This window comes from Pelodiscus sinensis, chromosome 24 (assembly GCF_049634645.1).
Source record: "Pelodiscus sinensis isolate JC-2024 chromosome 24, ASM4963464v1, whole genome shotgun sequence".
Lineage (NCBI taxonomy): Eukaryota > Metazoa > Chordata > Testudines > Trionychidae > Pelodiscus > Pelodiscus sinensis.
Window position 1 is genome coordinate 9011146 of NC_134734.1, and position 14189 is coordinate 9025334.

Sequence of the window (14189 nt, forward strand, 5' to 3'; positions counted from 1 at the left end):
AAGGGGCGGGGGAGGAATGAGGGAGAAACCATCTACCATATAGAGGGGTGCTATGGAATGGGAGATACCAACCCACTTCCTGGTCCACCGGGTGAGACCACCTTCCATATGAGGGGTGCTATGGATTCGTTTCTGTGGTGAGAGTGAATTCATCCTTTAATGGGCTAAACCAATTCACTTCCCAGCCTAGGGAGGTTGTGGGATCTGGAGATATTTAAGAGCAGGTTGGACAGACGCTTGTCAGGGACGGTCTAGAATGGTGCTGGGTCCTGCCACGAGGGTAGGGAACTGGTCTTTTCCAGTTCTAGTGTTCTCTGATTACATTCTATGAGTGTGAGACCATTTACTATAGGGAGGGGGCGGTCAGAGGTGGAAGAAACCAATGCACTTCAAGGGGGGAGGTGAGACTACCCACTGTATTTAGAAGGGGGCTAACAATAGGATACACCAAATCGATTCCGGGGTGACGTGAGACCGATGCTCCAATGAGGAAAAGGAGAAAATGACCCATACCAACTCTCTAGGGAGACCCGTCAGAGCACCCCCCCCCCCAAGTAGGAACGGGAGATACCAACTCTCTCTGAGAAGGGGCAGGCAGGGTTCAGTCCTGGATGGGTGGAGAACAAGCAGGGGAGGTTGCTCATTTCCTGGGGGGCGGAGGAGGGAGGGAGACAACTCAGCTTCTGGGGGGGGGGGGAGGAGGGAGAGAGGAAATAAAGATGGGAGATACCAGGACAGGGCGAGACCAACTAATGAAAGCAGAGGGGAGAGATGAGTTGTACCAACCCTGATGTTCTCTGCAATGGGTCAGTCAAACTAGGAAGGGGGAATCAACTCGCAGTCCCCCCTGCTCTAACCCACCTGCCTCCCAGAGAACCCAGGAGTCCTGACTCCCAGCCCCCGCCCCTGCCCTGACCCATCAGCCCCCACTCTCCTCCCAGCAAACCCAGGCGTCCGGGCTGCCAGCCTCCCTTGCTCTAACCACTAACCCAGGAGTCCTGACTCTCAGCCCTCCCCTCCCCTCTGATCCACCAGCCCCCACTCCCCTCCTAGAACCAGGAGCGAACCCAGGAGTCCTGACTCTGAACCCCTCCTGAATTCCTGTACATCCTAGTTCAGGATCTGTCCCCTCCTCTAGGTGAATTTTGCTGTTTTGGAACAACCCAGGGCATGGAATTGCAGAGTGGGGGGAGGTTGAAAGGGGCTGGCTAGAGGAGGTGGGAGCATGTATGGTTGGATGAAGAGGGGCAGGGATGGATGTTTGGATAATAATTTTTGGAGAGGTACCTGGAGTAATTAAATAGAATGTGGGATCTGGTGGGTTAGAGTGGGGTGGAGGGCTGGGAGCCAGGACTCCTGGGTTCTCTCCCTGACTCTGGGAGGGGAATAATGCTTGCTACTTGAGAACTAACCCCCTCCCCAGACACTAATCACCTACCTGCCTCTTTAAGAAAACCCCAGATTATCACTTATTGTCTATTTTGTTAACCAATCAGGAGCTGCCTCGGTTGGGGGGGTGCAGCCTGTGATTGGCTGAGGTGGAAGCTCCCCTCTACGTCTCTCTCTATAGCCCCCCTCCCCTCCACGGTCGCTGTCCAGTCGCCTGGGTGCTGAATAGCCCCCTGCACCCAGCCTCCCCTACATCCCGGACCTCCCTCAAGGATCTGTACGGGGCAGGGGGCGTAGCAGAGCCAGGATGAGTGGGGGTGTCTATGGAGGAGGTAAGGGATCCTCTTTAAGGCTGCCCCCCTTTTTTCTTCACAGCATTGGCACGTGACCCACAGGGGGTGCTCTGCTGCAGGGAGGGGCTAGAGTCAGCAGGGGGTACTCTCCCCTTGGAATCAGGGCTGGCCCCTTTTCTTGGCGCATGAACATTAGCATCTGAGCAAATTCCAGATCCAGACATTGTCTGTTGGAGCGGGGATTGTCTGTGCCTCTGTGCAGCATTGCAGAGTGGTCAGTGCACCACCCCGGCAGTTGGCACATCTCAGTGCCAAGCAAGGGGTCCCTGTGTAACCAGCCACCCCGCTCCAGAGGTAGCTGCATCTCAGCTCTGAGTGAAGGGTCCCTGGATAACCAGATACACTGTCCCAGAGGTGGCCACATCTCAGTGCTGGGCGAGGGGTCCTTGTCCCAGAGGTGGCTGCATAGGTGATTGGTAGTGACTGTTTCTATCTCTCTCCCAGATGAGGTTGGAGCTCTTGTTTTTGACATCGGCTCATTTTCAGTGCGAGCTGGTTATGCTGGAGAAGACTGCCCAAAGGTACATCCAGGCATTCCTGGAACCCCCCTCAACTTTCCCCTATGACCGCGATGTCCAACATGTTAGCCACTAGCCACATGTGGCTAATTTGGCTGGTTGAGTGTGGTATGTGGCTTGAGCAATGTGACTATTTGGCTGGTTGAGTGTGGCTAGTTGTCTATAGCAGTAGCCCGTATAGTGCTTCAGAACTGGTTGGACACCACGGCCCTATGAAACCCTCCTATTCTGGGGTTGGATGGGAACCAGCGCCCCCTAGAGGAGACAAGCCCCATACTCCATTCCCTGCCCCCTTGAGCCAGCCAGTCCCTTGCCCTGGAGCCGGGTGGGAGCCGGTGCCCGTAGAGACAAGCCCTGCATGTCACCCTCTTGCCCCATTGCAGGCAGATTTCCCCACCACAGTGGGACTTTTGGCCCCGGAAGAGGCGGCGCTGGAGCTGGATGGGGAGAAGGAGAAGAAGCCAGGGAAGGTTTATTACATCGATACCAACTCGCTGCATGTCCCGCGGGAGAACACAGAAGTCCTGTCGCCCCTCAAGAATGGCATGAGTGAGGCTTGGGCTCCCGGGACTCCTCCCCTCCTACATGGGACAACCTGCTTTGCCCCAGCCACAGGGCCCCCCAGCCATGGCCCCTCAACCAGTGTCCCCACCAGATTCCCATGGCATTTTCCCCACACCCCCTGCTATGCACTGCCATGGTCCCTCCATCTGACCCACTGCTATGCCCATGCTGCAGACCCATCATACCCCACCTTGCCACCTACTGCCATGACCCCCCGCTGTGCCCCCCACAGCTTATGTGCCCTTCTCTCTACCACTGGTGGCAGCCCCCCATGTGGTTTCCCTACTTCCTCGTGGGGCATATGGGCTAGTGCCACTTTAACTGACCCCCTTTCTCTGTCTCTTCTCCCTCCCTCTCCCAGTTGAAGACTGGGACTGCTTCCAGGCCATCCTGGACCACACCTATGGCAAACACGTGAAGTCAGAGCCAAGCCTGCACCCCGTCCTCATGTCTGAGGCACCGGTAGGTCTCTCTGTGCCTTGAGATCAGCCCCTGCACCCCAATATCTTCCCTACACCTTGATATTGCCCCCAGCACCCTGATATCACCCCCTGTATCCTGACATTGCTCTTTGTGCCCTGCTATCACCCGCTGCATCCCTGCACCCCAACATTGCCCCCTGCTCCCTGACATTTCCCCCTGCACCCCAACATTACTCTATGTGCCCTGACATCATCCCTGCTCCCCAATATTACCCCATGCCCAACATCACCCCTGCACCCCAATATCACCACTCCACCATGACATCATCCTGCACCTCAACATTTCTCTCTGTGCCCTGATACCACCCCTGCATCCCAGCATCACCCCTTGTACCTCTGATATTGCCCTCTGTGCCCTAATATCTGCCACTGCACCCCAGTATCTCTCCCTGCACACCTGTACCCTAACATCATTGCTGCAGCCCATGCTTCTGTCCGAGGCATCAGGAGGTCTCACTGGGTATCCCAACCTCACCTCACCCGCCTGCACCCTCACATCATCCCCACTGCTCCACTGAGGCCTCTCCTCCGGCCTCCAGTCGGTCTGGAGGCAACATGCACCCCTACTGCATTTCCTAATGCTCCCTGATGCCCCTGAGCCCCCAACATGCCCTCAGTGCCCCAATACGCCCCCAGCCCCCCAGCCCTCTGTCTCCCGGCAGTGGAACACTCGGGCCAAGCGGGAGAAGCTGACAGAGCTGATGTTCGAGCACTACAGCATCCCAGCTTTCTTCCTCTGCAAGACTGCTGTGCTCACCGCGTATCCTGAGAGGCTCGGGGGACTGGCAGACAATGGCTGGGAGGTTGGAGAGGACAAGTAAGGGCTGGAGAAGAAACCAGTGGACATGATGTGTGGGGCTGGGGAGGGATTGGGAGCTGCCCTGGGAGGTGCTGGGAGGTCTGGAGAGGATGTGGGGGACTGGGAAGAGATTGAGGGCTGGAAATTGGACTGGTGGCAAAGAGGGAGCAGAGCACTGGGGTTGAAGAGGAGCTGGGCAGACACTGGGGGGTAATCTGGGGGACAGAAGGAGGATGGGAGAGTATCTGGCAAAGGGTCCTGCAGGGGGCCCTCTGGGGATCAGGGGACATGTGGAGGACACAGGCAGAGCTGTGAGGTGCTAAGAAGTAGGTGACATGCTCCAGTGGCAAGGAGTTCCACGTACCCCACTGCCTGTCTTGCTCCCTTGACCCACTCACTGCCCGGATCCCAGCTTTGCCAACGGGCGCAGCACAGGGCTTGTGCTGGACAGTGGGGCCACACACACCACGGCCATCCCTGTGCATGACGGCTACATCCTGCAGCAAGGTGGGCACTGCCCGGGCATCTGGGTTCTCTCCCCAGCCCTGAGAGGGAAGTGGGGCTGGTGGGTTGGAGGGGGTGTTGGTGGGAGAGGGGAGCTGAAAACTCAAAATCCTGGGTTCTCTCCCCTGCTATGGGAGGGCCATGGGGGCTGGTGGGTTAGAGAAGTCGGGGCTGGGAGCCCAGACTCCTGGGTTCATTCCCAGCTCTGGGGGCTTCCAGGCATCGTGAAGTCACCGCTGGCCGGGGATTTCATCTCCATGCAGTGCCGGGAGCTCTTCCAGGAGATGAACATCGAGATTGTGCCCCCCTACATGATCGCTGCCAAGGTGCGGGGGAGGGGGAGAAGGGAGGGCACGATCGGGAGAGGATGGGCTGGGGGAAGGCAGGAGTTGAGGGGTGGTGGCTGAGGGGAGTCTGGGGGCAGTGGCTGGGGCATTGGGGGTCAGAGGGGGAATGGTTCATGGCTGCCCTTCTGCCCCATCTTCCTCCCTCCTCAGGACCCCGTGCGTGAAGGGGCACCCCCGAACTGGAAGAAGAAGGAGAAGCTGCCCCAGGTCTCCAAGTCATGGCACAACTACACCTGCAATGTAAGATAGGGGGAGGGGAGGGGCTGCATGCCTGGCTTTGCAAGGGGACTAGAGACTCCTGGGTGTCAGGGACTCACAGGTTATGCCCACACTTGGCCTGTATGGCTCCCGGAGGAACCCCTGTTAGTGCAACAGCCCCTTCTCACGAGGCCACTCTTTCAGGATTTAGCCCATCTGCCTCCTGGGACCACCCCTCTCTGAGCTCCCAGCGCACCTGGCTCTGCCCTGGGCCCCTCAGGGAGTCCACTCGCTCTGGGCCCCCAGGGCCTCCACTCGCAGGGGGCCAGTGCAGCCCTGTTCTCAGACCGGAGCGACTCTCTGCCAGCGGCACACAGGAGGGTTCATTGAGCACTGAACCCAGCACAGGAACTCTCAGGCCTGCAGGCCTGGCCCCCCTCAGCCCAGCACGTCTGAGTCTCCCCTGCAGCCAGGTGGGCTCTGCCTGCTCCCCCTGCCCAGGCCAGCAGCCCCCTCCTTCCAGCCCAGCCTCCCAAATCCCTCCCCAGCAGCCCCTCCCCTGGCCTTTGTGGCTACGTCTAGACTGCAAGCTTCAAGCTTCTTTTGGAAGAAGCTTTTCTGGAAAAAAGCTTCTTTGGGAAGAGCATCCACACAGTAAAAGCACAATGAAAAAGCGATCTGCTTTTTCCAAAAATAGTGTCCACATTGATTGGACACTATCTCGCATTTAAGTTGTGATTAGTATGGGCGGAATGGCCACCAGGGCACCTGTGTTATTTCCTGGAGGCCTTTTCTTTCGAAAGAACGCCCTTTTCTGCCTTTTTCCGAAAAAGCTTTTTTGGAAAAAGGTTTCTTCCTCATAGAAAGAGGTTTACTGCTGTTGGAAAATCCCCTTTGTTCTTTCGACTTTCTGTCAAAAGAACGCAATAGCAGTGTGGACATAAGTATAGTTTTTCCAGAAAAAACTGGAGTGGACATACCCTGTCTTCTGCCCAGGTGCCATCTGATCTGGGTCTCCTGGTCACTAGTTGCTGGGGTCTCCAGTTTGTGCTGGACCCTGGAACAACAAACTCCCTTCCCCTTCCCCTCCCCTTCTTAAACCAGTTACAGCCAGGGACACTGAACCCCCACAAACCCTCCCACTTTGTCACAACTGTCCCCTTCCAGTCTGAACTGAGCAGGGTCACTTGGCCGGTGGCCTGGGGAAGTGCAGGGCCCCGCCCCGGGGTAAAGCATCAGCTGTGACATTAGCGCTCCCCTTCACATGGACCCGCCTCCATGTCGTAATCCTGCAGGAGCAGGCCCCAGCTGGGCGTTGGCCCCTTTCCCCTGGTGCAGCCAGGTCAGGGGGCGGGGTCAGCGCACACCGGGAATCTCCGCCCAAATAGACAGGGCTGCAGCGTTGGAAGGGCCCAGCCCGGGGCCTGGCGTTGCTTCTCTGGCCGCGGAGCGCTGTTCCCGGGGCAGCAGCGTCTTGCTGAGTGCACAGTGGGGCGCTTCTCCCCACTAGGCCAGTTTGCATCAGCACCGCGCCCAGCCCGGGCTCTGGGGCTGGGTGAACCCCAGGAAGGATTTGCTAAAATCCAGGTTGACCGGCTGTGGGCCTTGGACTAGTGCCGCCTTCAGCGCACAGAGAGCCCCCTGGCACTGCTCAGTCCAGCCACCCTGTCCGGCTGGCCCGTCCCACCCAGCTCTGTCAGGGGATTGGACACCTCTGCCATCCCCGCCTTGCACCTTCTTCACCTGCGACACATGGTGCCCCAGGTCTGGCTAGAGACACAGATATCGTCACTATGAGCCAGAGCCAAGCTGTGCACCCCCCCAGCAACTGCTCCGCCAGGCGCTAGAAAGCGGCAGGCGCCCCCCTGTGGCCAAAAGGCAGGACCAGGCACTGGAAGGAACCTATTGGGTGGTGACGGCCGACTGTGCCCTGGCCTCTGGGTCCAAAGCCACCGCCAGTAGCCTTGGTGAGATCCACAGCAGTGAGGTCGTGGGCCCCCCAACTTGTCTAGAGTCTCGTCAGGCCTGGGCATGGGGGAGGCGTCGGACACGGTGATGGCACGGAGCTTCCAACAGTCCACCCAGACCCGGATTGTCCTGTCCTTCTTGGGAACCAACACCAGGGGCGAGGCCCAGGGCTGGAGAAAGGGGGGATCGCCCCTAAAGCCGGCCTGTCGCCGACCCCTCTCTCCGGATCCTGGGCTGCTTTCCCAGTGTCCCGGGATGGGCTATGCCTGAGGGGTGATGGGCTCCTGTCTCCACTGGTGAACAGCCAGGTTAGTGAGCCCAGGCCAGACAGAGGCAGCCGCTGGTGGGAGCACAGCAGCTCTCTGATCTCTGTGTGCCGGGCAGGAGTTAGCTGGTCTGAGAGGGGAACTGATTCCAGTGAGGTGCCAGCCTTGGCCTCTGGAAAGAGACCCACCAGGGGATCCCTTCTCCCTGTCCCCCCACTGCCCACACACAGCCAGCACCAACTTCTCCCTGTCCCCGTGCGGCTCATCATGCTGACATGGTGACCGGGTGGCTGTGTGCCCAGTTGGAGGTTCCACCACGTAGTTCTCCTCATTTACCTCTCTGATGACCCTGAAGGGGCCGTTCCAGGCCGCTTGCAGCTTGGTCGTCCTCACGGGGATGAGATGCATCACCTGGCCCTGTGGCATAGGAACGGGCACGTGCGGAGCCGTCGTACCAGACTTTCTGCCCCTTCTGTGCCCTGGCTGGGACCTCCTTGGGGAACCCGACCCTGCTGAAAATGGCCAGCAGAGCATCGGCCGCAGTGTCTGCCTTGAAAGAGGATGGCGCCAGAGCCTGGGGTAGCAAATAACGAAATCCACTGCCCCCAGAATGTATTTCTTCCCAGATCAGGTCGCCTGGCTGAGGGGCCCCACTGTGTCCAGGGCCACCTTCTGTGATGGGCAGGGCCCTCAAAGCTGCTTTAGACTTATCCTGGGCTGCCCCCTCCTCCCAGCAGGAGTCCAGCATTGTTGGGCCACCAAAAAAGGCTTCTGCAGCAGCTTCTGCCCGGTGCACTGGAGTCCCTGATGCCCCAAAAAGGGGACATCGTGGGCCAGGTACAACAGCCCGTGGTGGTACCGCTGGGGAACCCCCAACTGCCTCCGGCTTTCCAAGGTTCAGTTTACTCCGGGCCAATCCATTCCTGGCACAGGAATCCCAGCTCCCACAAGAACCTCTCCCTATGGTCCACCCCCTTGGATCCTGCACCCCCGTGGCCAGCCAGGGGCCTCAGCTTCTCCGAGGAGGGATCCTTGTGTAGCTACATCTGGAATTCCACTGCTGGGGTTGAGGGTATGGCTCTGGAGGGTCATGCCTCAGTTTCCCTACCTTGGGCCCGAGGTTCTGGCCTTCCCCTGTCTAGCCCTGCCCTCAGTGTTTCACTCCCCCCTTTGGGAGGTCTTGCATCCCTCACTAACTGGCTTCAGGTGAGGACCAGGGTGTTCTGAGTGCCCTCTGGCCATTCCTCCAGTTGTTACCCATTAGCTCCTGCGTGGGTAGCTGATCATGCCCCCCAGCCTCTTTGGGCCTCTCCTTAGACCCCATTTCAGGTGAATCTTTGCTACAGGCACCGTGGCTTGGCCCAAAGACTCCTTCAGGGTCAGGTATGTGCAGGGCACTAGCTGGTTGGGCCCACGACCTGGGGCTGTGTCAGTGTCACCTCCACGCCCATGTCCCAGAACCCCTGGACGCTCCTTCCCCCCACCTCAGTGGGGATGATGTGGTGATTGTTCCCGGGGCCTGTCCCACACTCGGATTGAGTACGGGTATTCTGGGGCTGGCTCCCCACCTTCCCCAGCTTGCCTGGCCTGGCCTGGGGGTCCCCTCCCCTTGGCACAGCCCAGTCAACTGCATCCTCCCTCGGGCAGGTGGTGCCTCCTCCAGGTGGGCTCCCACCCTGGGCTCCCACCCAGCAGGGACTCGGAGGCTCCGCCTGGCTGCCATTTCCTTCATCCCCCAGCCCTGTGTCACCATCTGTCCCTTTTGGCCCCAGTAATTGCGTTTCAGGTCCCTCTAGTCCCCTGGGGGGGGGGGGCAGCCAGCCCCAGCGTTCAGGGCCACCCTGGGCTGGGCTTCTCAGAGTCCCACCTTCGAGGGGTCTCTGGGTGACTCCACCTCTGAGCCCCCGATGTGGGTCTCCCCCACCCTGCTCCGATCTGCTGGCGCAAGCCCATCGGCCAGTGTCCCCGCACTGCGCAGATCTTTGGGCTGCCAGTCGGCCGGCCACACCCCTAGGGCTGGAGGGCAAATCCCCTACAGCTGCTCCACCCCCACCAGGTGACACATCCTCTGCGGAGTGGCCCCCAGCACCCTTCCCCCACTTACCCCCTTGGCCACCTCTCCCCCAACCCCAGCTCATGCAGCAGGGTCCTGTCGCTCTCTGTCCACCAGCCTCCGCTCCCCTAGCACCAGCTCCTTCGCTTTCAGCTCCAGCCTGTCTCCGCAGCTCCTCTGGGGAGAACCCGGATCGGGGGCCATCCTGCTGACCTGGGAATCAGGTCTGATGGGCTCCCGGCTGCCACCCTGTCTGCCCCCGTGGCTGCCCCCAGCTCCTCGGGCTGCACGGGAGCCCCACTGGGATCTGGAAGGTCATTCTCCACTAGCCGAGCCATCAGCTGCTCCTTAGTGAGCCTCCCACGGCTCAGCCCCCTCCCCCTGCACAGACGTGCCAGGTCGCTCTGACAGAGCCGGGCACAGGCCATTTCCCCCCTGGTTCCTTCAACACCCTCGTTTGTCACTGGCAGCCGCTCGCTGCAAAGCACCCGCAGCCAGCGGCCTACAGGTAGGGTTGCCAGATGGTTTCAACAAAAATACTGGACACCAAATAGTTGACATTCCATCACAATCTACGTCACATCGTAAGGAAATACCGGACACTTCTATTTTCTTAATTTGTTTCCCGAACAGAAAGCTCAAGTACTGGACTGACCGGTTCAAAACCGGAGACCTGGCAATGCTACCTACAGGGTGCACCACACACCAGCCTCTGCTGCCACCTCGGCACAGCTCACAGGTGGTGCCCACGCTTGGCCCATCGGTCCCCAGGAGAAACCCCCGACAATGCGACAGCCCCTTCTCGGGGGGCCACTCTCTCCTGTGGGGTCTGCCCCTCTCTGAGCTCCCAGAGCTCCTGGCTCTGCCCTGGGGCCCCAGGGCCTCCACTCGCAGGGGGGCCAGTGCAGCCCTGTTCTCAGACCGGAGCGACTCTCCGCCAGCGGCACACAGGAGGGTTCATTGAGCACTGAACCCAGCACAGGAACTCTCAGGCCTGCAGGCCTGGCCCCCCTCAGCCCAGCACATCTGAGTCTCCCCTGCAGCCAGGTGGGCTCTGCCTGCTCCCCCTGCCCAGGCCAGCAGCCCCCTCCTCCCAGCCCAGCCCCCAAATCCCTCCCCAGCAGCCCCTCCCCGGCCTCTGTCTTCTGCCCAGGTAACCAGGGTCGCCTGGGCTCCCCTCTTTTTCACATCCCCCCTCCTCTGCCCTTTTTCCCCCCTGGCTGGGACCATCTGGGCAAGTCACGGGGGTCTTTTCCCCACAGCCCATTGGCCAGACCCAGCCGTGCCATCCCAGCTGGCTCTCCCGGTCACCAGTCACTGCGATCCCCAGTTCTGTGCTGATCCCTGGTACAACATATTCCCTCCCCGTCCCCTCGTTAAACCAGTAACAGCCGGGGATATTGAGGTCTGGTCTACTCTAGATGGGAAAGTGGAAGTAAGAAACACAGCTCCAGCTCTATGAATGATGTAGTGGGAGTTGACTTATCTATAACATGGCGTTTCTGCGCTGTCCCCACAGTGGGAGGCTGATGGGAGCTAACACTCCCATCTGCTTCCCTTCTTTCATGGGGAACAGGAGAGTCAGCACTGACGGGTGGTGCCCTCTGAGTTTGATTTAGTGGATCTTCACTAGACTCGATAAATCGAACCCCAGAAGATCAACTGTCTGCATAGTTAGATATGGCCTGAGTGCTCCCCTCTGCTTCCAACCCCTTCAAACCCTCACAGATCCCCCACTTTGCTGCAGTGGGACGGAGCTGGGGTCTGGAGCCAGGACTCCTGGGTTCTTCTCTCAGTCACTGACAACCATCATTTCCACCCCCAGGAGGTGATCCAGGATTTCCAGGCCTCTGTGCTGCAGGTCTCCGACTCGCCATACGATGAGCAGTGAGTGCCGGGGCTTGGCTCTGAGGGGGCAGGACAGCAGCAGGCTGGGCTCTCCAGGTTGGGGGGGCAGGGGCGGCCTGTGGCTATAGGCGGGGTCGGCACTGCCCCCTCTCCAACTTCCCTCCTCCCACAGGGTGGCTGCCCAAATGCCCACGGTCCACTACGAGATGCCCAATGGGTACAACACAGACTATGGGGCCGAGCGGCTGCGCATCCCTGAGGGGCTATTTGATCCCTCCAATGTCAAGGTAGGTCCTCCCTGCCTCTCCCCAAACTGGGGAAAGAACACAGGAGTCCTGGCTCCCAGCCCATTCCACCTGCTCTAACCCACCAGTTCCCACTCCAAGATCCTTTTCATCTCTCCCTTCCTCAGTTTCCCTTGGGGGGTGCCTTGTCTGGGACGGGGCTGGGAGTTGTGGGGTGGGGTGGTATTGGGGAAGGGAGAGTAGAGGAGAAGCAGCCCCCCTGGTAACTCTCCCATCCCCTGATTCATTTTCCCCTTACAGGGTCTCTCTGGAAACACCATGCTGGGTGTCGGGCACGTGGTCACCACCAGCATCGGCATGTGCGATATCGACATCAGACCGGTACGTCCCCCACCATTCCTGCGCCATGGGATGTGGGGCTGGAACCTGAGGCTGTGTGACAGCTCCTGCAACTGGACTCACTCTGGGCATGATGCCAGGGAAGATGGCCCCATTGGAGCCAAGGCGGGCAGGATGTCAGGGAAGAAGTGTCTGTAGGGGGCAGCAGACCAGACACTGGGGGAGATGGGCCTGTGGAGTTAGGGGGCAGATGGGCCCATAGGGTGTGCATCAGGCTAGACACCATGGCCTGTGGGGAGCTGGCAGGCCAGATGCCAGGGCTGTTGGGCTTGCGGGTAGACAGCAGACTGGACACCAGGAGAGATAGGACTGAGGGGGACAGCAAGCTAGATGCCAGGGGAAATGGGTCGGGGCTGGGAACAACAGGTTAGATGCCAGGGGAAGATGGACCCATAAGGGGATGGCAGGATGGATGCTAGGGGAGATGGCCCCAGGGGGCAGGCTGGACACTGGGGAAGATGGGCCTGTGGGGAGGGGGACAGCAGGTTAGATGCCAGGGGGAGATGGACTCATGAGGGGCTGGCAGGTTGGACACCAGGGAAGATGGGCCCATGTGGAGACCTTGGACTAACCATCTCTCCGGGACTCCCAGGGTCTCTATGGCAGCGTCATTGTGACTGGGGGCAACACACTGCTGCAGGGGTTCACCGACCGGCTGAACAGAGAGCTATCGCAGAAAACCCCACCTGTGAGTGTGTACATGTGTGCCTGCGCGTGTGTGTGCACAGGTGCAGCGCTGCCCCATGCTGGCGTGCGTGTGTGTGTGCATGCGTGCAGTGCTGCCCTAGTGTGGAGGGGTGTGTGTGTGCGTAGTGCTTCCCCATGCTGGTGTGTGTGTGTGTGCATCACTGCCTGCTGATGGTGTGCGTGCGTGCATGGTGCTGCCCCATGCTGGGAGGCGTGGGTGTGTGCGCACACATGCACAGTGCTGCCCCCTGCTGGTGCGTGTGTGTGTGTGTGTGTGTGTATGTTCTCGATGCTGCCCCTTGCTGGTGTGTGTGCACACAGTGCTGCTCTATGCTGGGGGGGCATGTATATGGGTGTGTGCGTGCGGCTTGCGCCTAGTGCTGCTCCCTGCTAGAGCGTGTGGTGCTGCCCCATGCTGGTGTGTGTGCGCTCTTGGTACCGCCCCCTGCTGAGGTGTGTGTGTGTCTCAGGAGGAAGATCTGGGGGAGGAGTGTGTGTGTGTGAGTGCGCACGCAGCGCTGCCCCCTGCTTCTGTGTCCGTGTCTATGCTCAGTGCCTGCCACCCGGGGCACTCTCCCCACTTTTCTTTCTTTCCCTCTCCCCAGAGCATGCGCCTCAAACTCATTGCCAGCAACAGCACCATGGAGCGGAGATTCAGCCCCTGGATTGGGGGGTCCATCCTTGCCTCCCTGGTGAGTGACCCTGAGGAGGCAGGATGCCTGGATCCTCTCCCTGGCTTGGGCATTGGGGTGGGGGCAGCTGGTTGCCAGGACTGAGTCCTGGGCTCTATCCTGGTCTCTCCTCCCCAGGGCACCTTCCAGCAGATGTGGATCTCCAAGCAAGAGTACGAGGAGGGCGGGAAGCAATGTGTGGAGCGGAAATGCCCCTGAGGCACACGGCATCTTCTGGTGGTCTGACTGGGGACCAATGGGCTTCTGCCCCCGGCATCTCCTCCCCGCCCCTCTCCTTCCACGCCTCATGTCGTGTCTTTAACCATCATGTTCACAACATATTTGCCTGGCAGGGAGGGATGAGCTGGGGGAGGGTCACATGGGAGACAGTCTCCCCCACTTGAGCACCAATTCTTATCCTTTCATCATTGCCCTCTCCCCTCCCAGGGCCCCTCGGCCACTATCTCCCAGAGCCGGGGAGAGAACCCAGGAGTCCTGGCTCCCAGTTCCCCATTTCTAATGCTGTTGGGGACATCAGCTAAAGCAAAGCACAGATAGGGAGCTGGGGTGGGAGCCCCATAATTTAGTGGGTATTGTTTGAGGAAGTGCAGTTGAGTTCAGACCTTAGGGTGCCCTGTGGGAGGCGGCGTCCCCTGCAGTTCAGAGGGAGACAGGCACATGCCCAATTCTCTCCTTGCTCCCTCCCAGTCATGACCCCCCATCAGCTGTGCCATTTCCCCATGCCCTGGGCTTTCCCCATTTCTCTGCCTGTGCCCCCTATCAGCTCATTACGTGGTTAATTAATTGATTTGTTTCATTTTCATGGGTGTGAATGTGGAGTCTAGAGAATGCTCCACAATAAACATCCAAAAAGGATAAAACCGGAAAGTGGTGTCTT

The 14189-nt window shown here is 59.5% G+C and overlaps 1 protein-coding gene across 7 annotated transcripts; it reads left to right on the plus strand.

Annotated features, from left to right (window-relative positions):
- The first annotated feature begins 7 nt into the window (after positions 1–7).
- Positions 8–14172, plus strand: ACTL6B (actin like 6B). 7 transcript variants are annotated; one of them, XM_075907724.1, is made up of 15 exons: positions 8–137; positions 1571–1721; positions 2187–2263; positions 2644–2809; positions 3186–3286; positions 3969–4066; positions 4518–4612; positions 4829–4935; positions 5107–5196; positions 11267–11328; positions 11462–11576; positions 11835–11915; positions 12526–12621; positions 13226–13312; positions 13430–14172. In XM_075907724.1, the coding sequence occupies exons 2-15, from the start codon at positions 1697–1699 to the stop codon at positions 13508–13510; spliced, it is 1281 nt and encodes a 426-aa protein (XP_075763839.1). In that variant the 5' UTR covers positions 8–137; positions 1571–1696; the 3' UTR covers positions 13511–14172. The 7 variants fall into 7 exon arrangements, with proteins under 7 accessions (XP_075763839.1, XP_075763835.1, XP_075763838.1 ...); XM_075907720.1 differs by having other exon boundaries at positions 17–137; positions 1497–1721; XM_075907723.1 differs by lacking the exon at positions 8–137 and adding an exon at positions 171–806.
- Positions 14173–14189: the final 17 nt, after the last annotated feature.